Raw genomic sequence first — 26,496 nt, forward strand, 5'->3', positions numbered from 1 at the left:
CATCTACCAATTCCATCGTCTTATCAGTTAAGATTTCTATATTCCAAGTGGCTACTCTAAACCTATAGTCTTGGACAAGTTTCTTTACCAGCGCTCGTCCAGAAAAACGCAGAAACTTTTGCCAATTTTTCATCGCACCCAGGCGTTGATGCGGCACCTCTTGCTCACTTTTTGAAACATTTGGAAGCATGCGCAACGCGTCGCTTGAGGGGAACGACATAGCACTTAAACGATTCAAAATAGGATTCATTGTTATAAGGGATCCGAGCGGCCTTTTTACGTGTTGGCTGTTTTACGTACTCAGACTAAATTATTCAAAAATTATCCATAATTAACATATTTTGGTTTAGTTTTGGAATCGTGATTTCGATCCAAAAATTTTGAAACTCTTTTTATAACTCATAATCAAAACTTAAAAATTATTTTCAAAACTCATAACAAAAACACAATTCAAAATCAATTCAAAAACTCTTTTCAAAATTCTATTTAAAAAAAATCAAATTTTTTTATTTTGTTCTTTAAAATTATTTTTTATTTTTTTAAAAAAATATTTTGTTATTTTTTTAAGTATTGGTCAAATAATTTGTCATGATTTAGATATATATGGGCAATTAAAAAATTTTTAAAATAAAAAAATATTTAAAATAAAAATTATATTTTTAAAGTAAAAAAATACAACTCATTTTATATTTATAAATGTTTAAAATATTTTTAAAAAATACAAGACATGCATGTAATAAATACAATGCACATTAAAAAAAATTATAATAAAAAATATTTAGCCAAAAAATAAAATTAAGAGTTTTTTTAAATATATAAAAAAATAAATACAAATTTTTTTAAATTAAAACTCAAAACTTAAAATGTAAATAGAAACTCTTTTCAAAATTCAAACTGTTTTTAAAATTTATAATTTAAGGGTGGTTTGGCATATCTTAAATAATTCATATTTTTATTTTTTTTCATCATATCACCTCTCTACTTTTTTACACATTTTTTTATAAAAAAATTAAAAATATACTTATTTAGATCATCCCAAACAAATTAAAATTTTTTTTTCAACCTTCGCCTCAAAACTCATAATCTAAAATATAATTTCACACTTAGCTTATGATTTTAAAATTAAACTAAACAGATATTTTGAACGCACAACCATGCACCCGAAATAGTTCTTCAAAAAGAAACGAGTTTTGTTTGCCTCCGTTTGGGAAGTGGGTTGGCTTTTTGGCTTTTTGGCTATTTTAACCTGGTTTGGGAAGGGCTTTTTGACTTTTTGACTTTTTGACTTTTTTGACTTTTTTTGTGAGAGAGGATTGTAATGATTATGAGTTGAATTTGATGTTTTGTTTTTTGTGGCTAAAATAGCCTATTTTGTTTTTTGTGGCTATTTTAGCCAAAAAAGCCTGGCCTTTTTCTTGCCAAACGGAGGCTTTGTCCGAATCGCTTGTTGTGATATTTTCTCGTGCATAGTAAGGTTTGAATAATTCTATATGTATTAATTAATTTATCTATTAATGATGTGATATAATTTTAAAATAATTTAAAATTTATAATATAATTAATGAATGCGATTAATAATAATTTTATAATTAGTGTTAATATTAGTATATTAATTGGTATAGGTAGAATTACTTTCGATATAAAAATTTGAAAAGCCTCCTGATTACCAAATAGGCATAAAAAGAGGTCCTTCAGTAGTCCCTCATTTGTCAGGTTGAAGTTAGGAGATCAGAGAGAGAGAGAGAGAGAGAGAGAGAGCTTGAAGGCGTCGAAAATGGAAGCGAGGAGTAGTAGTGGTTCAGTCGCAATATGGATCTGGATGGGGTTGATTGTTGGAGTATTAGGGTTATGGAAAGTGTTGAATTGGTTATGGTTGAAGCCGAAGAAACTTGAGAGGTTGCTGAGAAAGCAAGGTCTCCATGGAAATCCATATAGGCTCTTCTATGGAGATATCAAAGATATGATGAGCATTACCAGGCAAGCTTGCTCCAAACCTCTCCATCTTCACGATAACAATGTCCTCCCACGAGTCCTCCCCTTTCACCATCACATCGCCAACAAGTATGGTGAGTCACTTTTTTTTTGTCTTTTCAACAATGATAGAGAACACTAATTTTGAAGTTTTAAAAAGATCACTAATGACATAACACTCAATAAAAAAAAGAAAAAAAATATAACATCAAAGTCAAAACATCAAATCATTCATGGTGAAATTCACCGTCACATCATTAGTAGTAGCATTAATTAGTGTTCTTACTCGTTTTCCTTTTCTTTCTCCTGTTTCACTCTGTTTGGATAACTTGATTTTGATGAGAAATGGGGAGGAGAAAACAAAAAAAAAAGTCTTACGGTGCTTTTGTTTTTTGTTTTTTGTTTTTTTTTTTTTTTGAAATTGTTTGATATTTCTGTTTACACAACTTATTGGGTACAAATACTTCAAGACAAATTATAAAAAAAATTATCAGAATTTGAGTCAGGTTACAAAGTAAATTATAAATTTTGAATTTTTTCATTTGAAGTCTTGTACTTTGGATTTGGATTTGTTTTCAATTTACATGATTTGCCTATTTTTTTAAAGTAAAATCGGTTAAAAAAAATATTTTAGTTATCAAACTCATAAAAAAATATTAATTTAGACATTTTATATATATTTACATTGAATTTAATTATTAATTTTTTTGTCAGATTTATCTAATAAAAATAGATGTATGATTTATATTTAAAATAAATAAAAATATTATAGAATTTAATTTAACAAAATTAAAAATTAATTATTTAAAAACCTTATTTACAAATATTAAGTTGGTTCAGATCCTATTTAAAATGGGAATGACTTATGTCCAATCTTTAATCGGATTGAACCTTGTTGTTGGGCCCGTGGAGGCCCACTACGGGTTCCGTTTTGATAATCTGAATCGCTCAATGTATAGAACTCGTCGTGTACTAAGTGTCTGTAAAAAATTACGTTGATCGGATATCGATAGCTATGTGACCAAAATAGATTTTTGTCAATCGTTAATTTATTCACCGTCTATTTTTTTTATACAAAACTGATTTGATCACATAGTTATCGATATTCGATTAATGTGATTTTTTATAATCAAATAATACTCGACGAGTTTTATACATTAAACGATACAAATTATTAAAACAGAATTCGTGATAAGCTCTTACCGATCTAATAATATAATCCAATTCGATTAAAGACTGGACGGAATCCATGGCGGTTTAAAATTTCTAAAAATCTACCTCGTGTATCTATTTTCCTTCTCTGCACACTTTTTTGGCCACGCAATCATTTCTTATTATTTATTTATTTTTTCTGATTTTGTTTACCCACCTGGACACACTTCCTAACTTACGAATATAATCAAGATCTCGGACTCAAAATTTAAGGGATTGTTTGGGATGAAGGTCATGTTTGTGAAGATTAAATAAGTGTATTTTTTGATTTTTTTGTATTATGTGTAAAAAAAGTAGAAAGAAGATGTTGATTGATGTGATTCAAAAAAAATAAAAAGATGAAATAAGTGCAATTTTTTTTGTTAGCCAAACTTGGAATGTATTTTTTATCTTTTTATGAAAAGATATACAGAAAAATAGAGAAGTGATGTGATAAAAAAAAGATAAAAAAATAAATTATTTTTAACTTCTCAAACTTGGCCTAAATATTATAAGTACATCGTCACTATTTTTTTACATATTAGAATTTTTTTATATAAATTATAAATAAACTCCTACGAATTATTTTTTGTGATTTAAAAAATTATTAATATTTTTTCATATTTTTTTATTTAATAAAATTAATTTAAAAAATAAAAGTTTAACGATTTTTTATACGACAATAAAATTAGTTGAATTATTAATTAATATATATTTTTGATATCATTAAAAATTATTAATTAATTTAATAATTTATTGATAAAATGAACTATTTATTATGAAATTAAAAAACTTTAAGGGGTGATAATTTATAATTTTTGTTCCTTTTAGATTATGACAAGGATATGGGTTTATTCTGGGATACAAAATTCCTTCGTTAATGAGCGATGAAGATTCTACCCAGAGATGAATGTTGGTAAATTATTTAATTTCAAATTTGGGTTTTTTTTTCCCTCCTGTCTTCATCAGTGAGATTGCGCCAAAAAATTAGACAATTTAACAGAGGACAGAAACTATCCTCTTGTCAAAGCTTAGACATGGTGGTGTTTGACAAGTTGGTTTGTGGTTAAAATAGTCACAAAAAGACAAAATAGATTATTTTAACCACAATAAATAAAATATTACATTAAATCCATAATCATTATACTCTTTTCTCACAAAAAAAATCAAAAAAATTAAAAAATCCTTCCTAAACTAAATATTTTAGCCTAAGCTAAAATAACTAAAAAAGTTAAAAAACTAAAAAACCAACTCACTTTCCAAACGAAGACTATGTTTGTTATGGTTGTTTGTTACTATCCTCTTGTCAAAGCTAGTTTAGGCCAAGTTTGGGAAGACTAAAAAAGTGCATTTTTTGTTTTTTTGAACTAAAAAATTGAGGTTGAAAATATGGATGTTTGGGTTAACTTTTTGACTTTTTATTGAAAAATGTGTAATAAAAAATTGTAAAAATTGATTTGTAGGGAAAAATTTGAATTGGGAGTTGTGCAGCCGTAATTGTTGACTTTTGGTGAATAGCGTTAACTTTTTAACTTTTTGAGTAATTTTTTGATTTTTTTGGAAGTACCCAAACTTGACCTTATTGTCTCTTTTTTTTTTTTTTTTAAGTGCAAAAAGTAGAGATTTCAGACTTTCCTTTATTTTGTTGTTAAAAAAAAAAAGGACTTTCCATTATTTTTGTTCATAAAAAAAAAGAAAAAAAAAAAAAAGAGGAAGGATTTTTTTTTTTTTGAAGTAGATTCCAAACAACCCCTGCTAATCTAGACTATGATGATGGTCCATAATGTGCAGGTAAGAAGTGTGTGATATGGACAGGGACGTGTCCCACAGTGATGATAATGGAGCCTCAACTAATCGAAGAAATTTTGCTGAAGAACAATAATTTCAAAAAGCAAACACCAAGTCCTACCCTTAGCTTGCTACTTTCTGGTCTTGCTGGCTATGAGGGTGAGAAATGGGCTAAGCATAGAAGGATTATGAACCCTGCTTTCTACCTTGAGAAATTGAAGGTACTTTTTCTCTTTTTTTCATTTGTCGTTTTGCATCCAGCTAGAAACGGTTTTTTATTTATTTATTAATTTATAACAGTTTTGCCTATTCTCACGTGTTGTATCTTATATTTTTTAAAAATTATCGTGTTAGAACATCATATGGTATTCATGGCGCGATGTTTGCCAAATTGCCAAATATAGGGCTAGTTTGGGAAGGGTGGGTTTGGGTATTTTTGGTTAAAATAGTTACAAAAAAATAAAATAAATTTTTTAGTCTAATAAGACAAAACATCATATTTAATTCATAATCATTACATTATTTTTTTCATAAAAAAACTAAAAATCCTTCTCAAATGAAATTTTTTAATTCCAAACTAAAATAGTCAAAAAAGAATCAAAAAATTAAAAATTCAACCCACTCTCTAAACGAACCCTTTAGTGTTCAAACACGTCCTAAGCACTCCGTGTAAACAAAAGGGGGACACCTGTAGAGCGCTAATTTGAGTTCGTCAATTTTAGGGATGATATGAGGTTGTTGGTCTTATTCATTGTGTTTGGCTTTAATTTTTTTGATTTAGTTTTTTAAAAATTAAATTTTTTATTTTTTATTTTAAGTGAATATTTTTTAAATTTTAAATAGTTTGTTTACTTTTTTAGATACAGCTTACTTAGATGAATCTAAATTATAAAATATTTGTGAGAAATATTTTAAAAAATTAATAAATATACAAAAATATGAAAAATGTATTGAATTTTTATATTTTTGGTATTTAATGAATTTTTTTAAAAAAAATTCCATAAATATACTTTTTAAGTGTATTTATGTTAAAGTGTGTCTACAAATTTAAAAAAAAAAGTTTAAAATATTAAAAAAATTCAGTGAAAACAAAAAACTATAGAAAACGAAAAGGTAAAATTTTTTGAAAAGTGAATTCTGAAAACTGAATTCAAACATACATATTAGTTTTTTGTGACCAAGATTATCAGTGAATTCTATCAAATTTAACAATTAAGTCTTATTTTTCGTAACTTATTCCCAAGAAGTTCAATTTTTCCTAATGGTATGCTTTATTATGATTACTAACTGTTTAAACAATTTTAATTTACTTCAATACTATGTTTTTAAATTGTCAAAATTAAACAAATTACATCAAGCAAAATTATGAACAATTTGATCAAAAGAACTATGCCATAAATCATTTTCTATTATCTCACATGATCAAAAATAAATTGGTAAACAAATTCAAAGTGTCTAATTTTATTAATATTCCATTAAAAAATTGTGGAAAATAATTTTGTTGAAAATTCATATTTTTTTCATATTGTGAGATAAAATAATGAATTTTATAAGCTTTTGTTTTATAAAATTTGATTATTCTTAAAATTTAAAAATATTTTTAAATAAATTATTATTTTTATAAAATTGTTATTCATATATATTTTACCGTGTAGGGTAAACTTGGAATAAAATATATCATAAGAGAATTGAATTTTTTGGGAACAAGTTATCAAATATATAGGACTTAAAGGCCCCGTTTGTTTGGCGTTATATGAAGGGGATTGAGACTACTAATACCTTGGTATTACTAATACCTTGTTTGTTTTGAGAGATGGCTTTGGGACTACTAATACCTTGGTATTACTAATACCCTTGGAAGGGGGATTCATAGTGAGGAGGTAGAGATGGTATTAGAAAAATAGTGAGGGGATTAGAATTTTTTTATTTTTTTTATTTTTTATATATTGGGAATTTTTTTAAAAATATTAATATTTAATTTTTATATTTTTTTATTTGTTTTATTATTTTATATAAAAATAATTTAACAATTTTTCACTATTAATTCCCTCACTATCAATTCTCTCCATTCTATCTCTGAAAATAAACGGGGCCAAAGTGTATCACTTGTATAATTTTTACTATTATGCGTTACTCTCTTTTTCCAACAAAAATAGTATTTTCTTTTGTAAAGTTAGGTTCGTTGCACTACAAGAAATGTCATTTTTGGCTATTAAAATATTGGTCGGCAAAAGGCATAAATTTGGTCGCTGAAACGATTTACCAACCAAATATTTCTGTCGCCAAGTTCGTCGCCCATACCTTGTCGGTGATAGTATTGGCGACTAAACTTCATTTGGTCGCCAAAAAATAAAACTTTTCCCTACTAAATTTCTTTTAGTAGCCAAATGGTATCTTTTCGCCACTAAAACCGTTGGTCACCGAAAGTAAACATTTAGCTACTAATCCTTCGTTAGTCGGCAAACGTGACCTTTCTGCGACTAAATTTTTAGTCACTAAAAGTTCTACCTTAGGCGTGGTGACTTTTGCTGACTAAAACTTTTCGTAGCCAAAAACCTATTAAGATTCATTTCTTTACTTAGTCGCCAAATGATACCCTTTTTTCCGTGACTAAAAAATTTAGTGGCCAATAGTTTATTTCTCTCATTCTCAAATTTTTTAGCTTCTAATTTTTTTGGTGGCAAAAACGTTTTGGGTTATGTTTTTGCTACTAAATTATTAGTAGCCAAAACTTTTGATTACCTATTTGGCTACCAAACATTTGGTGGCCAAATAATTTTATGTTTTTTTTAAAAAAAAAAAAAAAAAATTGTAAACAACCTGTATTCATTTATATTACAACTTTCATTTGTTTGTAAACAACTTTCATTTGTTTGTCTAACGTACAATGTGAGAGATCAAACAAGTTCCTTGAACATTCAAATCTACAAGTTTCATTCAATCTCAGGTAGATATAGCTATGCAAATTGGGAGCTCAAATCTCAAGAAAAAAAAATTACACATTAAGCACAATTTCTAAGTTATAACTCAAAAATTAAAGTAAAATCCAATATAATGGCCAAAGGGACCATTTAGAAAATACATGTACATTAAAGTGACAAAAATTGGACCATCCACTTAAATAGCAACGTGTCTAAGTAATAAAAGACATGCTACACAGCCATTACTACACACATTTGTTAACAGTTAACTACAAAACCAAAAGAAAGAATTGTGCTCATTTTGAGAATTGTGCTTTGTTCCCAGCAGAAGGAAAGGTGGAATTGGCATGAAAGATAGATTCCATTGGGCATTTTGTTAAAGACCATATAATGTCAAAAGGGTTAGAATTTCAATACACAATTCATATATTTCTATACACATTCTACATATTCGAATCTACTTTTTACACATATACCCCATTAGATGGGGTGGTTAGCATTTCCTTTTTTGGGAATTACTTTTCCTAAAAGAAGATACCCTCAAAAGCTCGACCAAATGCCATTGCTTCTGCCTTCTGCACTGGATCTCCAAAAATTGCATCGTTTACAGGAGCAGTACCTGTTGACTCCTTATATATCTTATCAAAAACACAAAACAAAAGTGAAGAGCAATCAAGGTCAGTTCCCTCACACACACATATATTTTCCTATTGAGATTCATAAAAATTAAAAAAAGAAAAAAAAGAAAAGAAAGGAAAAGAAACAGGAAGGAGTGAGAGAGAGAATTGGCACATATTAAAAAAAAATAGTAATAATGTTGAACAATCTTATCCATGCAAAAGAATTAAACAAATTTATATTACCACGTTATATATATAATAGTTTTTATATAAAGATGTGGTTACAATATCTAAAAGCCACCAACCATAAATTATTTAAAACCCATTACATTCTTTCTTGACATTAGAAAAATGGACACAACAACCCTAAATAGGGTAATATAATAAATAAATAAATGAAAATCTATCAAAAAGTTCCTAGAACACATGTATTTTACACAAATCTGTCAGACAGTTCATAAAGCACAGGTGCATCTTACATAAAGATGCATTTCAGTTCCTTGAGCCCTTGACCTAAGATGAGTTTTTTAACTGATTATATATGCCCCTTCATGTTTCTCTCCTCTCATTCCTTCTGTCCACTGAGAACAGGCACAAACTGTTAATAAAGGATAGACGGATAGAAAGACAAGGATTCCGAAAACAGCCCACTTAAAGCCCATCATTAGCCAATAAAGGAGCTCTTGCATAGAAAGTCATGTTTGTTAGAAATTTTAATTTTTAGGAGTTTATACTTTGGTTAGAATTTCCCTAAATTTTAAGTAAAGCTAGGAGTCCTTTCCAGGGCTACTGTTTAGCCTGTTATTAGTTTATAAAATTTATATTGCAAGAAATGCTATTGGTTAAATGTATAAGAGAGAGTTTGATAAAAGTAGGATATGTCTATACTTTTGACAATCATGTTAAACCAATCAATCAATTTCAATCTCCCCTTCAACTATATGCAAGACTTTGTAATGAATGAGATAAAAATCAATAAAAAGGGACTACTTACTGAGTATAGAAGTAAAATATTCAAGTTGTACAGAAACTTGGGCAGTCCACAAGATAACCCCATAAGGCAAACAAGATGTAATGGTAGCTTAAGGTGCTTCCAAATCATGAGATGTAGCGATAGACCTAATACCTTCGCTCTGTTGAAGCAAGGACTAGCCCATGCACCTAGTCAATAAGAAGAACATACCAAGAAGATAACACAGAAATTACACAACAATCCTTGGTCTTCTCCTCCACCACCTCCAGCAATCCTTAGCCATTGAAGTGTTTGCTATCTTCCCAAAGGTCCACAACCGACCACCACATATACCTAATACCTACACTAATGTATTAAGCAAAATATATATAGTTAATAGTCAACCTATTCCTAATTGTGCTTGTTCAACATATTGAAGAGTTTAGAAAGCAACAGGAACAAAAATACAACCTGTTCTGGATAAATTAAGACATGCACACTACAGGCTTTTAATATAAGTTAGTATTATACAAACACTGAAATTATACTTTCAGGCCCACAAACAAGGTCTATAATATAACTCACCACTCCCATTTCCCAACCACCTTTACAAAGTACCTCATTTGAAGTTAAAACAATAACACATGTTCACAACTCATTGTAAACTCATATCTCAACACAGTCTTTATGTTCCCCAAATCAATTTGCCGGTAATAAACTTTAGGTAGAAGCAACAAGGCTATAAGCAAATAAATAAATAAATAAGTTAATTAAGTTGGAGTTCAATTAGATTTTAATCAGGAGCATGTAATTGGTTGTTAATGATCATCAAAAAATTGAGATTTTCGAGGCCATGATTTCAGCAATCCGAACATGTTCCCGTGGAAGATGAATTGGTGAATTACAAATTTGAGACCTAAAAGGGACAAAACAAAAACTTTTCACATCTCTCAATTTTCCACATACCAAAAACTAAAATTAGTAAGTAAATTTTGACAAACATTGGAGAGAGTAAACAAACCTGAGCTAGAGAAACTGCGTCCTTGGTACCTCGGATCACTTCCTGTATTTGCAAAACACTGAACACCATCACACATTTCTCAGGAAACAAACACAACCAAATGAGGGGGAAAAAAAGAGTAGATGAAAATAAAAATGGATGAAAACTTAATGGATGAAAATGAAAACTTACCATCATATACATATACACATCAGTTATGATAATTTCAGAGTAAAACCAAATGTTAATGACTGAGGAACAACCAACAAGGATCAGAACACATTAATAATTAAGAGGAAGCCACAAGGGCATATGCGCTTCTGTGTTTTGTTGAACTTACCTATGATTAATAAACCTTGCAACATTTCCATAATGTGTTGCATCTAAACAAAGAGCCTCTTCATCCTTTAAGACTCCTTATGAACCCCAATCAGCATCAAGCAGCACAGGATATGCATGCTCTTCACTGCTGGGGCATTTCGAGACTCGCTCAAACAGCTCTGCATTGGTTAATATTTCCCCAACATATTCACATACAAATGCACCTTTTGGGAGGTCCTCTAGGGTACGAAGACCCCATCCTTTTCCTCCAGGAGTCATAAACACCTGAAACATGGGGATAGGGGGAGCAAAACAGAACGAACTAGTCATAGAATTGCATGTAAACTAACATAAAGATCTAATTAAAGCAAGTTTATTTACAGAATATGTAGACATTGCTGAGCCTCACTTTTTAAGAGACCCTTTTCTAAAGAACATAAAAAAATTGAAATCTTGGATTTTTTGCTTCAAGAGCTTGCCTTGGGAGAGTCACATAGTGTGCATTTATAGCCTGTTTGATTATTTTAGAAATTTGATTTATGCTTTATCGACTAATTTCATATCACGGTTCAAGTGTTAAAAATTGGCAAGGTTTACTACTCTTTTTCAAAATTCAAAGTTCCCAAAAAACTCTAATTTAAAATAATAATAATAATAATAATAATTAATAAATACATAAACCTGAGATTTTTGGTTCAAATTCTCACCTGCAAATTGCAACTTATACCACGCTGTACCAGTTTCAAAGTATGGGAAAGATAAGAACACTGCTACTGAGCGATGAAGACAATTTCAAAGCCCATCTACAAAGAGCCATAAATACAAACAGTGACCACTGGTAACACCGAATGGTATATACATATAGATATATATATACTTATATATATAGAGAGAGAGAGAAAGAGAGAGAGAGAGAGAGAGAGAGAGAGAGAGAGCATACGCGAGACGGAGCATCAATGGAGCAGAGTTATTCTCAGCGATGAAGCCTCTGGATCTCGCGGCGGTAGCGGTGGATCTGTGAAGATCGGAGGAGGAAGAGGAGGCGGCGGCGTGAAAAGAGGGCATCGACGGAGGTGGTAGCGGAGGCAGTGGTGGTCGCAGCAGTCACGATGGCGATGGCGGAGGAGGAGGAGAAGGAGGTGCTCCGGTTGCCGGCGAACGCAAGGAGGAGCGGCGGCGGGACGGCGACGCTCCTCAACCCTTCATCTTCTGAAACGAAGAGATGACCTTAATATTTCATTGGAGAGGTATTGATCTCACCCGTTGGTTGTTCAACTGATCTTAGCCATCCAATTAATTTGTAAAACCCTCCAAAATTTCAAAAATCCCTCCAAATATTTAGCCATCCAATTTATTTGTTCAACTGATCTTAGCCATCCAATTTGTTTTCCATCGGTGACTAAAGCTTTTGGTAGCCAAATCTCTACCTACGGCGACTGAAATTGTTTTTTGTCGCTAAAAATAAACTATTGGCAACTAAAATTTAGTCGCCAAAGATAAAAAATAATTTTTTATTTTACAATCGGTGACTAAATCTTTTGGTAGCCAAATCTCTACATACGACGACTAAAATTGATTTTCGTCGCTGAAAATAAACTATTGGCGACTAAACTTTCCAATCGTCGTTGAAAATAAACTATTAGCGACCAAAATTTTGGTCGCCAAAGATAAAAAATAAATTTTTAAAATTCATTCGGCTACTAAACAATTTAGTAGCTAAAAGTAGCTCTACGGCTACTAAAATTTATTTTAGTCGCCAATTGTGATATGTTTAGCTACTAAAAATTTTTTTAGTCGCCAATTGTAATATTTTTAGCTACTAAATTTTTTTTAATCGCTAATAATCAACATTTCCCTACTAAAAAAAATTAGTAGCTAAAAAGTTGACTTTTGCCGACTAATGTTATTTTTGGTAGCCAATTCCGTAACTTTTGGCGACCAAATTTTTTTTGATAGCCAAAAATGGTCGCCAAAAATGTATTTTCTTGTAGTGTTGGCTATTTTTTTTTAATGCTTAATATAATTTTAAAATCAACTTTTTATTTTTAATTTTAATTACTCGTTAATGCCTACTCTAACCTAGATCTTAGGGGAAAGGAAACAGAACCATCCCCCCATGCCCCCCAAGGGACGTGAACTAGCAACCTACATTATGGTGGTTAGACAGCATAAAACTATCGCACAAGGGTATGCTTAGTTTGTAAGTTATTTAATATAATGATATTTAATTTTAATTTTTATCATATTTTTGGCATTAAAAATATGAATTGTAGGTTGGATCTTAACGAACAAATTTAGGTTTCGTTTGGGATGTGAGTTGGCTTTTAGTTTTTTGACTTTTTGACTATTTTTAGCCTGGAGCTAAAAATTCTAGTTTGGGATAGTTTTTTTTTGGCTTTTTTGACTTTTGTAAAAGAAAAAATGAAATGATTATAGTTTCAATGTGACATTTTATTTTATTGGGTTAAAAAATTTATTTTATGTTTTTATGATTATTTTAGCAAAAAAGTCCAAAGACCTTTTATTTCAAACAAAGGCTTATTTAAATAATCTATATAATATTTCAAATTAAAAATAAATATATATATTTTTTTATAAACGTGCCCAGTTTCCTTATTTAATTTTTTTTTTTTACTATATTGATGTACTAGTACCAATATCAGCATCCGCACACATGCGTCATAGCAAATTTCTGATGCATTTTAACTATGTGTCGTTTGATCTTGTCGGGCTATGTTCTTGACAGTTTCTTGGCATTATTTTCCCTGTGTTTTATACAGCACATGCTACCAGCGATGCATGTGTGTTGTACAGAGATGATGAGCAAATGGGAGGAGTTGGTCTCAGAAAAAGGGGGTTCATGTGAGTTGGATGTGTCACCTCATCTCCAAAATTTAGCTGCCAATGTGATTGCTCGAACAGCATTTGGGAGTAGCTATGAAGAAGGCAGAAGGATATTCGAACTCCAAATGCAACTAGCCAGTCTTGTGTTTCGACTTTCACAGTCAATGAGCTTTCCAGGACGGAGGTATATCTGAAATATGTGATAATTGAAATAATTTATATTTTCATTACACTGAATGGTTCTTGATTGATGTTGAATAACTTGTTTCCTTGTTCAAATGCTAGAATATCACTACTTGAGAATAGTTGCAACTAGTATTCAGATGTTGAGTATCTCTGTTCACTACTAATAAAAAAAATTGCCCCTAAAATAGCACTCATAGATAGGAGATTATTGTAAATTGTTATACTTAAAGGTTCTGGTTAATGCCACCTTGAGATGAATATAGCATATTTCGTTTCCCTTATTTACTCCCGGAAAACTTGTTTGTTTTTTTGTTTTTTAATAATGTAAAATTTTTACTAAATTCTAGCAATATAAGAAAAAGCTACTTTCATCTGTTTTTGAACAAGTTTTCATTCCTTCCTCCCTTTCCCACCTTCTCCAGCCACCTACCGCTTATCACCACAGCTAGCCACCCCCACCTCTAGTCACAACCTCCGACCCCTCTAGCCACCCCCTTGTTTTTAAATTAAGTTTTTGAAACCATGTGTGTAAAGCACACATGTTTTTTATTTTTGTTTTTAGCAAAATAAACATAAACATGTCTAATGTTTTTGTAAACAAAAAACAGTGGAATCTAAACATTATTTCGGTTGTTTTCTTACCAATCAAAGTACTGTTTCTTTCATAACATATTGATGTTGTTATTATCAATGCCTTTTCGATGCTATAAATTTTCATTTGTAGGTTTCTACCAACAAAGATAAACAAGAGAATCAAAGCAATCAACAATGAAGTGCAAATTCTTGTGAGGGGAGTCATCGATGAAAGGGAGAAAGCCATGAAGTTGGGAGGAGCTGGTGATGAGGACTTGTTGAGTGTACTATTGAAAGCCAACTTGAGAGAAATCAACGAGCATGCAAACAAGAATGCAGGAATGAGTATTGATGATGTGATTAAGGAGTGCAAGCTAATGTACTTTGTCGGCCAAGAGACTACTGCACAGTTGCTTGTTTGGGCAATGATTATGTTAAGTTTACATCCAAACTGGCAAACGCGTGCAAGAGAAGAGGTTCGACAAGTGTTTGGGAACAATAAACCAGAGTACAATGGGATAAACCACCTTAAGATAGTAAGTATATATATGCGTTATACTTTTTTGTTATTTCTGGAGTAGGCATGAGATGGATTTATATCTATCTTTTTAAATTAGTTAGTTTTGTTAAGTAAATAATCAATATTAAAATTTTGAAATCACTGCATATAAACTGTCTTCAAAGGATTAACATCAACACCTTTAGAGAAGGTACAATTAGTTATCCACCTTGTACCTTTGCACCTTACCTTTCTTGTTCCTTCTTCAGCAATAAGATGAGGAAATTAATTCACTTCCCTGACAAATGAAGCATAAAATGAAGAAATTGAGAGAGAATAGTAGGGTTTATTTGTACATACATATTCATATATACATCAATGATTTTGCTTCTTTTTTTTTATAAGAAAAAAAAAACACTTTTTCAATGACATTCCTAGTAGCACTATCACCCACCTAAATTTTAATATGATTATAATTTCTAAAATCGGTTATCTACAGGTAACAATGATATTGAACGAGATTCTTAGGTTATATCCACCAGCAATAATGATGTACCGTGTTAATCATAAAGAGACAATGTTGGGAGACATGGTGATACCTTGTGGAACAAACATCATGGTACCTATACTCTTCGTCCATCATGATCGTGACCTTTGGGGAGAAGATTCAGAAGAGTTCAACCCAGAGAGATTTTCTGAAGGAGTTGCTAAGGCAACGAACAAACAAGCATCCTTTCTGCCATTCGGTTGGGGTCCTCGAATTTGCATTGGGAACAATTTTGCGATGTTGGAAGCAAAAATGGCTTTAGTAATGATTCTTCAACACTTCTCATTTGAGCTTTCTCCATCCTATATTCACACACCTTCCTTCCGTGTTACCCTTCAACCTCAAAATGGCTCACACATTATTTTACATAAAATATAGTGTTGAAATCTTGGCTAGCTAATAATATTTACCATAAGCTGAGAAGTTATATAATATGTTGGGCATGTTTGGTGTAATTTATTTTAAGTTAAAAGCTAAAAATCAAAAAATCAAAATAAAAAACATATCCTTTGTAGCTTTTAAATAATTAGCTTTTTGAGGAAGATGCCTAAAACAGCCCAGTTGTGATAGTAACTAGCTCCATTGTGAGATACATGTGCTTGTGTTGTAATTTTCTACTTCTGTTGTGATTTTTTTTTTTATTTGTTTCAGTACTCCATGGGAATATCAATTTACTATTCTGTTAAAATATTTGTCCAATTCTCTCTCTGTCTCTCTCTCTCTATATATTGATGGTGTTTGGGAAGTGAGTTTTTATGTAGATTTTATTAGATGTAGGTTTTTATGAGATAAAAAATTTTTAGTGTTTGGGAAGATAGTTGGGTTTTTATGTGGTTGGATGTGATGTTTGTGAGAGAAAAAGTGAAATGATTATGGGGTTGGATGTGATATTTTGTTTGGATGTGCTTTTTTTGGTTTTGCAAAACTTTTGTCTTTTAGTGGAAAAAATGAGAAAAAAATTTGGGAACTTGCTTCCCAAACACCACCATTGTCATTTCTTTTCTTATTTTGCCTTTGTATTTTGCATAATTTATTAATAGTGACCTATATGTTGAGTGAGAGTTTTTTCGTAATTACGCAAATATTTTTTGTTAATTATACAACATATTTTTTTTGTAATTACGCTAACATTCTTGGTCAATTATGAATAGGTTTTTTCATAATTACGCAAATATTCTCGATCAATTATAAAACATAAATCTTTTATTTTTAAACAAATTACAAATACATCCATAAAGTTTGTTTAAAATGTATCAGTTTTATAATAATAGGAATTATAACTATCGTTTGTTATAAATTTTAATTGAACACAATATTCAAGGAAAAAAAAACTATGTAATAATAAATTATCAAAATTATTTATTGACAAATATTTCTCATATTATTAAAAATTGTTAATTGATTTATTCATTAACAAAATAGTTATATGAAAAATATTTTTCATATCATTAAAAGTTGTTCATTTACTTAACGATTCACTTATTAATAAAATTAATCATTTGTTATGTGAGCATGATTTATGTATTAATAAAATTAGTCATTTGTATATATATATATATATATATATATATATTTTACTTCTTTATTAGTTTAGTGACTTATCGTAGTAGTGTTTTTTAGATGGAAGAATTATCTTAGTATTTGTTTTATATTTATCTATTGAAAAAAAGTTACACACCATAATTTATTTATTTATATATATTTTTTTTATAAATTCAGAATAAAAGTTAAAAACTCATAAATTCACCCAAAATTATATAGTAATAGAATTAGAATCGACATCATTGGATGTATAACAAATTAAAAAATAATGCACATAATACCATATAATTCTATTATATATCTAATGATTTATTCTATTTAATTTCATAAAATAATATATTAATTTTTAAAAAATTATTAAAAAATATATATATATATATATATTTTTTTTTGTGAAATAGAGATATCATAAATTAAGAAAGAGTAACAGAAACAGTCCTGAGGTATGAAGCCCTTACACCATCCTCAAGTAACTGTTTAGAGAGACAAGCAGTGGAATTAAAAACAACAAAACTATCAATGGCAACACTGCTTTGATTTGTTAAAATGTCCGCACACTTGTTGGCTTCCTGAAAGATATTCTCAACCGTGGTGATTCTCAGCTGCCTCGTGAGATACCTACAATTACAAAGGAGATTACTATAATAGTGTTGACTAGATGGTTCATGTAGTAGTAACTTGATCATTTCTTTTGCATCTGATTCCACATGAATTTCCAATAAGTGTAAGTCTGCCGCTAACATCAAACCATCTCGAAGAGTCCATAATTCAGCCTCTAAAGCCGACTTGATGAGCGTAGCTTGACCCGCAAAGGATAACATTTTGCTTTTCCATCCGGCGAGCTTGCTTTGAACCTTGTCAATCACAAATTGGAAGGACTGTCTATCAGGCCGGGAGTGGTGGATCGAACAACCCAAATACTTACCAAGGTTACGAGTAGTAGGAACACCAAGTGTATGAGAAAGGTGATGTTGCAAGTCTTCATGTACATTGGCCGAAAAGAAAACTTTGGACTTGTTAAAACTGATGTTTTGGCCAGATAAGGAACAAAAGTCTTGCAAAATGGAAGAGATGATAAGACAACTGGGTTCCGAAGCTTCTCCAAGTAAGATGAGATCATCAGCAAAAAATAGATGTGATAAAAAGGAACCCGCCCTAGACACACGGATAGGAGACCACTCATGATTTTGGTAGGCTTCGGTGATACGAGCTGAGAGATATTCCAGGCAAAGGATAAAGAGATATGGAGAGATGGGATCACCTTGCCGTATGCCTCGAGATGGAAAAAATTCTTCGATTTTTTCACCATTAAACAACACTGAAAGTGAACTCGAGGAAACACAGGACATAACAAGTTCTATCTAACTCGAAGGAAAATTGGAGGATCGCATGATGGTATGGATAAAACTCCACTCTAAATGGTCATAAGCTTTGTCCAAATCAAGTTTAATCAACATGCTGCCTTTCCTGCCTTTTTTCTCCTTCAAGCTATGAACAATTTCTTGCACGATGATAACATTATTAGTACCTCTTCTAGCTGGGATGAAACTTGATTGAAGAGGACTGACAAGAGACTCTAATAGAGGTCGAATACGAGCTACAAGGAGCTTAGTGATGAGTTTGTAAATGGTGTTACAAAGCCCTATGGGACGGAATTGCGTTATGGATTCTGGACTAGGGACTTTAGGGATGAGGCAAATTAAGGTTTTATTGATCTCCGGATTGATATAGCCAGTCACAAACGCACAGGAGATTACTTCACAGATCGATGGGGCAAGTAGATACCAAAACTTTTTAAGAAAGATAGGGTGGAGTCCATCAGGCCCAGGGGCCTTCCAGGGTTTGAACGTCCACAAAACTCGCCTAATCTCTTCCAATGAAGGAGGGGCTGAGAGGGAGGGATGAAGAGACGAATCAATGGTGGGTAAGAAAGAGTAGGTGGGTTCGTCACGAAGGGGCACACTAAGTGAACAGGTAAACAACCTTCTAAAGTGATCCACAACATTGGATTTGATGGTATCAATTTCATAAACCCAGGTATTGTCCGAATTTTTAAGAGCGAAAATTTTATTATGTTTACGATGAGAAATGGTCATTTGGTGGAAAAAATGAGCGTTTCTATCCCCATCTAAAATACAGTTCACTCGGCTTTTAAGACTCCAGAACTCTTCCTCCAGACTAAGAACATGGTTATAGTCAACAATAAGGGACTGTTCTAGTTGTAGAAGAAAAGGCGATGGTGTTTGATGATACAATTACGATACAATGGGTTCCAGAGGGAATGGATCGGACTGGTCCATGCTTCTCCAACCGATATCTGAATGGCCAAGCCCACCTGAGAACCTGCACAGGAGTTCAACGGGGAACGGGGAGTCCCCCAGCAAACCCTCCGACGAGCAAGTTAGGGAGAGAGAAGTGGAAGGTAGAGATATGGATTAGAGAGGTAGAAAAACTTAACCTTCTTCTTGTCTTCAACGTCTATTTATATCCTTTGGTAATCATTTTGTTGTCCCGTCCGACCTGTCACCTTGGCTAAAAGTCTATGCTGTAGCTTACCTTGTTCAGGGTGAGGGCGTGTTGTCCTGACGGAGAGGTGTTGTCGTAATAAATGCTGTGAGGGGCTGCATTAATGGTGATGTGCAGTGGCAATAACTTTGCAGATCTTTGTCTGCTGAGGTGGCTTGCCCTTTACCTGCCACGTGTCTGAATATCATTGGTCCTTCATGTCATATTGACTTCTAGCTGTGCTGGGCCTTATCAGTTGGGTTATGTATTGGGCCCTAAGTGGTAGGCTTGGGTTGTTCATAGTGGGTTATGGCCTTTATGGCCCTACCCACGTCAGTAGTCCCCCATTTCCAAGTGCAGCTTTAGCCCAACGAAGGGAATAATGAGGAAGATGGGGGTTGAAGGACGAGTGGAAGGAACGACCGATCAGAAGTGGCCGAGTGGAGGGACCGACCATGAGGAGGGCTGACCGTGAAGGGTAGTCGAGTGGAGGGACTGACCACGAGGAGGGCCGATCGCGAAGGGTAGTCGAGTGGAGGGCCCGACCATGAGGAGGGCCGACCGCGAAGGGTGGGGTGGCGGGGTGCGGGGCTCGAGAGGCGGCGGGTCACGTGATGACTTGAAGTAGAAAAGACAGGGTAGGGGAAGGGGGCAGTGAATCGTGGCCGTACACGTGGCAGCATCTCGTGGTGGAGGGAGGTTAGGCATTGGGCCAGAAGTGAAATGATAGGTCATAATGGGTGTTGAAAAGACAGTTTTGGTGGAAGGTTGAAAATTTTTCAAACTGGCAAAAATTAATTGCGACCCTTGGAATACAGGGAAATCTTGGGCTTTTGGGATTATACGTTTTACCTACCTTTTTTCAAAAAATCAAAACATTCCAAGTGTAGACTCCTTTGTTGTAAGTGATACACCCTTGCGACATTTTTGAATTTCCTTGCACCTACGTCCGAAGCGATTCATAGACACACCACAGAAATGGCCCAAGAAGAAGCTGGAACCGCTAGGGTTGATCCACTTGGGGATGACGACGCGGTGCAGTTGACGGAGCAGTACAGGACGGAGAGGCAAGTGGAGAGGGTGAGGGAGCCGACGGCACGATCTCATTCTTCCACCATGATGGCGGCTCTGAAGCCAATCAGTCAGGCAGAACCAGATCACTGGCACACGAAGGCTGACAAATCGACGGTGACTGCGGTGGAATTGGATGGTATGTGTGAAAATTACTAGGTTCCTGTCGAAATAGAGATACTATTGCCGACGTCAACGGAGAGGCCATCCGACACCCGGCCGGGGGAGTTTGCCCTTTACGAGGAATCATTGAAGGGAGGACTGAGGCTGCCGCTTCCGCAAGTGGTGGTAGATGTCTTGAACCGGTTGGAGGCGGCGTCGGACCAACTAATGCCCAACGCGTGGAAGATTATACTGGCCTGTGCAAGCGCATGGCCGAAGGCGAACGAAGGGGCGGCGATGACGGTGGATGAGTTTTTTACGTGTTATAAGGCCTCGGGACAGCAAGAGACGTGGGTGACGTTGCAGGCGGCGGCAGGGAGGGGTCTGGTGACTGGTTTGCCGTCATCAATTAAGGGGTAGAGGCCGCGGTGGTTCTACGTTTTCGCGAATGGAGGGTTGGGGTGCGCACAGTGTGGAGAGTGCCCACTAAATTTGTGGAGCCAAAATTGCGGGCAGCAGCAGAGGAGAGAATAAAGAAGGTGAAGGGATGGAGGGAGAAGGAGGGAGTTAGGTGGGACGAACTCGTTCAACCTTCGGCCTTGTTTGCTGCGGGTTGGGCCCTCAGCCGACCGGTGGGGACTTGGAACCGGCGGAATTAGAGGCGAGAAGGAAGGCGCAAGGGGTGAAGGATAGGTCCATTCTCGCCAAGGCCAATAAATTCAAGGAGTCACAAGCAGACCGGCCGCTGAAGTCGATCACGCGGGAGAGGATCCGACCGTGCCCCAAATCGCTGGGGGAAAAAGACTTGGGTGAATCTGAGCCACGACCGCCCCCAATTGATCCTTTGAAGCAGAGGGCCAACAAGGAGATGGAGATGGAGGGTGTGGGGAAGAAGAAAAAGAGAAAGGTAAGGAGGGGTGAGGAGGAGCCTGCCTTGAAGAGGAAGAGGGAGGTGACGATAGAGGAGAAGGGAGTGGGGCATACCCCAGAAAGGGTGGTTGCCCCAGAAAAGGTGGCGGTCGCCTCGGAGGTCATGGAGGTCATCCCAGTAGTGGTGGAGATCGCCTCGGAGGTCGCAGAGGTCGCCCTCGAAATTCAAGTAGAAGTTGGGGCAACTGGCCCTGAGGCAAGGGAGAGGAAAGCCTAGGGGGGTCCTGCGCCCCAAAGAGGGGGGTGAGGCCAAAGTATGCCATCTACCATGCTCCAACAGTTTCTGGGCGACTGGAGGGAGAAGAAGGCCCAGCCAGGACAATAGCGGATCTTCTTTTGGGGGTGGTAAACGAAGGAGCCTTGCGTTCTGTAGCCAGGTTCAATGAGGCGGAGCTGCTAAGGGGGTTGTGCTCTGCCCAGATGGAGGCAACCACCATAGCAGGGGCTCTGCTGAGAAAGGCGGCGGCTGCGAAGGCCAAGTTGGAAGAGACGAAGGTTCAACTTGTAAGTTTCAAGAAGGAGAGGGCAGGCTGGAAGAAAGCTGCGCGGAGCGCCTGCACTAAGGGGGTGGAGGAGGCTCAGAAGGCGAAGAAAATGGAAGTGTTGGCGATTGTGCAGTGTAATATTGCCACTCGAGTGGGTGCTGAGCTACTCGCGGCCCAGTTGGAGTTAGAGGACGAGCGTCGTAATGTAGTGTCGCTCGAATTCCGACTGGCTAGCGAGCAGAAAAGGGTGAAAAATGCTGAAAAGAGCTTCGCAGTCGCCATCGAGCGGTTTGAGGAGGCTATGACCAGTAATGAAGATCCGCGCGCCCAGTAGATCAAAGAGAAGAATGAAGCCGACCTGAAGATTGCTGGGCTGCAGAAAGAGTTGGAAGATGAGCGGGCGAAAGCAATGGAGGAGAAGGCGAGGTTGCAGAAGGAGTTGGAGGAAGAAAGAACCAAGGCAGCCTCTGAAAGGGTAGCATACCCCGATCTATGTGTTGCAGCAGTAGAACAATTCAAGGGGTCTGCTGAATTTCAGATGGCAATCGATGCCGCGGTCATGTCGGGGGCAACCGCTGGGGGCAGGACTGAAGCAGAAGTTATTGAGAGCTTTCAACGGTCGGACTTCTACAAACACGAAATGGCTGAGTTCTGGGACAGCGGGTGGAAGATGTTCAAGCGTAAAGCAGAAGAGCTATTCCCAGACTTAGACTTCAGTGGTGTTAGAATCGATGAGGACAACGTAGCTCAGACCCCCCTAGATGAGGGGATTGAGGAAGGAGATCTCGCATCAAGTGAATGAGAGGAGTGAATGGAGTGAAAAAATATGTACTTAAGAGTTCTGGTTGTGTTGTTTTTTTTTTTCTTTTTTTTTTGAATTGATGTAATGAACTTATGTACAAGTTTGTGAATAAATAAAATTGGAGTTGTGTTTTCATTCCATTGTTTTTGCTTGTGCACCTGGAAATGTAAGAAACACTGGATGCATAGTAAAGTTAGGAAAAACTCAATGCAAAGTGAAGTTGAACTTGTAATACAAACGCCATGCAGAGTGGGGTTAAAAATGTAATAAAATTATAAATTTGTGTTTGCTACACTGTTGTCTTTATTTTGGTGAGTTTGAAGTGGATGAGGGTGACTTGCAAGAGTTGATGAGTACGAAAACAATCTGACTTGTAAAGGAGACTTGTAAAAGCATCAAAGATGTAAAGTGTCAAATTACCCACAAAATGGAGTTGTAAATCATGTTGTAAGAGTGTTGGTAAATAAAAATGTAGTTTGGAATTTGACTAAGTAAAGAGTGTTGTAACAACATGGACCTAGGATTTTGACCAAGTGTGGCTACTAATGCCACAAGCGTGAAGTTTGCCTGATTGACCTTGATCGAGGGCGCGCGCGGTTTCGATTAACTGATTCTTCAAGTAATTCAGGAGCTTTGAGAAGTCCAATCTGGCTGAGCTCTTCGTGCTCAGTTTGGCTGAGACCTGAAGTAACTCAAGCTGGCTGGACTTGTCACGCTCGGTCTGGCGAAGGTTTGTCGCGCGTAGTTCGGCTGAGGCTTTGCATGCTTGGTCTGGCCGAGGCTTTTATGCTTAGTCTGGCTGAGGCTTTGCACGCTCGGTCTGGCCGAGGCTCATCGTGCTCAGTCTTGCTGAGGCTTATGCATGCTCGGTGTGGTCGAGGCTTGTCATGCTCAATCTGGCTGAGGCTTTGCACGCTCAGTCTGGCAGAGGCTCGTCATGCTCTGTCTTGCTGAGGCTTTGCATGCTCGGTCTGGTCGAGGCTTGTCATGCTCAGTCTTGCTGAGGTTTTGCATGCTCGGTCTGGCCGAGGCTTTTATGCTCAGTCTGGCTGAGGCTTTGCACGCTCAGTCTGGCCGAGGCTCGTCATGTTCAGTATGGCTGAGGCTTTGTATGCTCGGTCTGGCCGAGGCTTTTATGCTCAGTCTGGTTGAGGCTTTGCATGCTCGGTCTGGCCGAGGCTTTTATGCTTAGTCTGGCTGAGGCTGCAATCAAAGTATTATTTGAAAGATCATGCAGATATTTGAGATATAAGCTTGTTGTCATTAAAGTGTAGCCCATTGGATCATAAATTTACACCATATGCGGAGAAAATGAGAACATTCAGGTGTGCAGATTGTCAGAAAGAACACACATTAATTGGACAATACAAAAATACAACTTTTATTGAAAATAGCGCTTCAAATTCTCAGCATTCCAAGGATGGGGAAGGTCTCGACCTTCCATGTCCTGAAGTCGATAAGTGCTTGGGCGAGGTCTGGCTTTAACAACGTAAGGTCCTTCCCATTTGGCTGCCAGCTTGCCCTCAGTTGGATTCTTGGTGGCGAGGGTTGCTTTGGGAAAGACAAGGTCCCCTACGACGAACTCCCTTGGTCGGACTCTGCGGTTGCAGTGTGTTCTCATTTTCTGTTGGTAGGAGGCCAGTTTGACAGCAGTGGTTTCTCTGAGCTCTTTGATTAGGTCAAGGTCAGCCCGACAGAGCTCTTCAGCCAGTTCTGGGTTCGGGTGTAAAACCCTTAGGGTAGGCAGACCGACTTCCACTGGGATGACCGTCTCAGCGTCGTATGAAAGAAGGTCTCCCCAGTGAGAGTCTGAGCGATAATATGGTAGGCCCAGAGTACATTCGGTAATTCCTCAACCTAAAGTCCTTTAGCAGCTTCTAGCTTAGTTTTGATGATCTTCAGAAGAGAACGGTTGGTAACCTTGACTTGGCCATTGGCTTGGGGATGACCTGGGGAAGAGAAACAGGGTTGGATCTGGAGGTCTGCACAGAACTTCCTGTACTTGGTGTTGTCGAATTGTTTGGGTTCACTACAGTTCGGACTCTCAAATCGTCACGGTTCTTAATCTGAACCAAAGAGTCTAACTCCGGCAAATCGTTTTGAGAAAAACAGATTTTCAGAAAAGAAGTGCCAAACATGGACTGCTTTGCCAGATATAGAGTCGCCACCTAAATATTTTATTTTGGAAAATTTAGGAAACCCTGACTCAGTGCCACAGGCCACGTGTCCGTCATCACCAAAGTTACCTCGGCTCGGGAACTTGGGTACGATTGGGGAAGGTCAGCTATGAGCACCCCCGCTCGCCCGATCAAAGATCGGCCTCTACTAACCATGATATCTTGTTTTGAAAGTATTATGTGTTCTTATTCCGATTATTAGCCTATAATTACTATGTTATGTGCACAACAAACAAGTATAGACCAAATCGCCTAAATTGGAACAAAACATTGCATGTTTGTTTTGAAAATGGTTTGCTACTCGTAAGTAGGCTAAAATGCAGGTTTTGCCACCCTCAAGTGGGCTTTAGAAAAGATGGTTTTGCCACTATCTAGTGGGCTTAAAACTCACAGTTTTAATGCATTATTCCAATTTAGGTAATTTAACCTCCACCCACAGGCATTCAAACAGTTATATCACATAAGCAAGCAGCCTCATGGTAAGCATGCTGTCATGGCAACACTCACACGCATGCAAGGATGCTAAAACATAAATGCTCACCGAGTACTCCAAGCCAAAACAGAAACTAGTTAGTAATCATATGCATGATCCTAGTTCATGTTAAGATGGCTAATGCAACACATGTAAGATGCAGCTACAATAGGCTCGGCTAATCTATGGATGTCATATGATGAAGCTACAACTAACACGTATTCAACTTGGAATTGAAATACAATGCAGTTAGTATGATGCGCCGAGCCGGTGCATGCAAGACAAATGTATGGATGCACTCATGCATAGCATAAGGTATGCTAAATTAAATATGACCTAATACTAACCATCAAAAGCAGATAAGTAAAAGGGAGAAAGAAGTGGGGGTTGGAAGACATGCACACACGCACCCACAGTTATTACAAATTCGCCCTTGCTCGGAGGGACCAAAAGAATAATACAAATCAATTAACCTACAAGCTAATTAAATATTACAGACCACTTAACTAGTTAAGCAAATTAACTAAGCTAAGAAAGCAGTAAAGGCCTCGGGAAGAGGGTCCAATGCACGCGTGCTCGGGTTTGCTCGGAAATCCATCGCCATGCACAAACTGCCTCTGTTTACCCTGCTCTGCTCTTCTGAAGATTGCATAACTCCCAAGCAGCGCTCTATGGATATTGGGGAGCATCACCGACCAAGTGGGATCACCACCGGCCATTTTGAAGTGGTCATCGACCATCCATTGAGCTCTCGGCCAAATATATTTGGTCGGTCGGCAGTATATATGGCCGGCCGGCCAAAACTTCCTGCAGAAACCTGTTTGATAGCAGCAGAGGGCAGACAAGGCATGGCAATGCATTTTCAAAGAATTGTTTGCACCACCACCCTCTTTATCATGTTCATGACTCAAAGGAGGATGGTCCTCGACCCTCGGATCACCAATCGCGCATTTCGATGCGTGATGGCCCAAGAGCCAAGTTGTGCAATTTCAATGGA

The 26,496-nt window shown here is 35.9% G+C and overlaps 1 protein-coding gene and 1 long non-coding RNA gene across 2 annotated transcripts; one reads left to right on the plus strand and one right to left on the minus strand.

Moving 5' to 3' along the window:
• The first annotated feature begins 1,656 nt into the window (after positions 1–1,656).
• On the plus strand, positions 1,657–16,101 carry LOC114313100 (cytochrome P450 CYP72A219). Its single transcript, XM_082894780.1, has 5 exons — positions 1,657–2,066; positions 4,954–5,171; positions 13,545–13,792; positions 14,519–14,903; positions 15,366–16,101. Exons 1-5 carry the CDS (start codon positions 1,775–1,777, stop codon positions 15,789–15,791), a joined length of 1,569 nt encoding a protein of 522 aa, XP_082750906.1. The 5' UTR covers positions 1,657–1,774; the 3' UTR covers positions 15,792–16,101.
• LOC145802132 (uncharacterized) lies at positions 8,214–10,522 on the minus strand. The gene is made up of 3 exons (XR_014344518.1): positions 10,465–10,522; positions 9,486–9,804; positions 8,214–8,509 (listed from the first exon to the last, which is right to left on the minus strand). It is a non-coding gene; the product is annotated as an uncharacterized LOC145802132 (long non-coding RNA).
• Positions 16,102–26,496: the final 10,395 nt, after the last annotated feature.

This window comes from Camellia sinensis, chromosome 11 (assembly GCF_055761805.1).
Source record: "Camellia sinensis isolate YWXY chromosome 11, ASM5576180v1, whole genome shotgun sequence".
Taxonomy (NCBI): domain Eukaryota; kingdom Viridiplantae; phylum Streptophyta; class Magnoliopsida; order Ericales; family Theaceae; genus Camellia; species Camellia sinensis.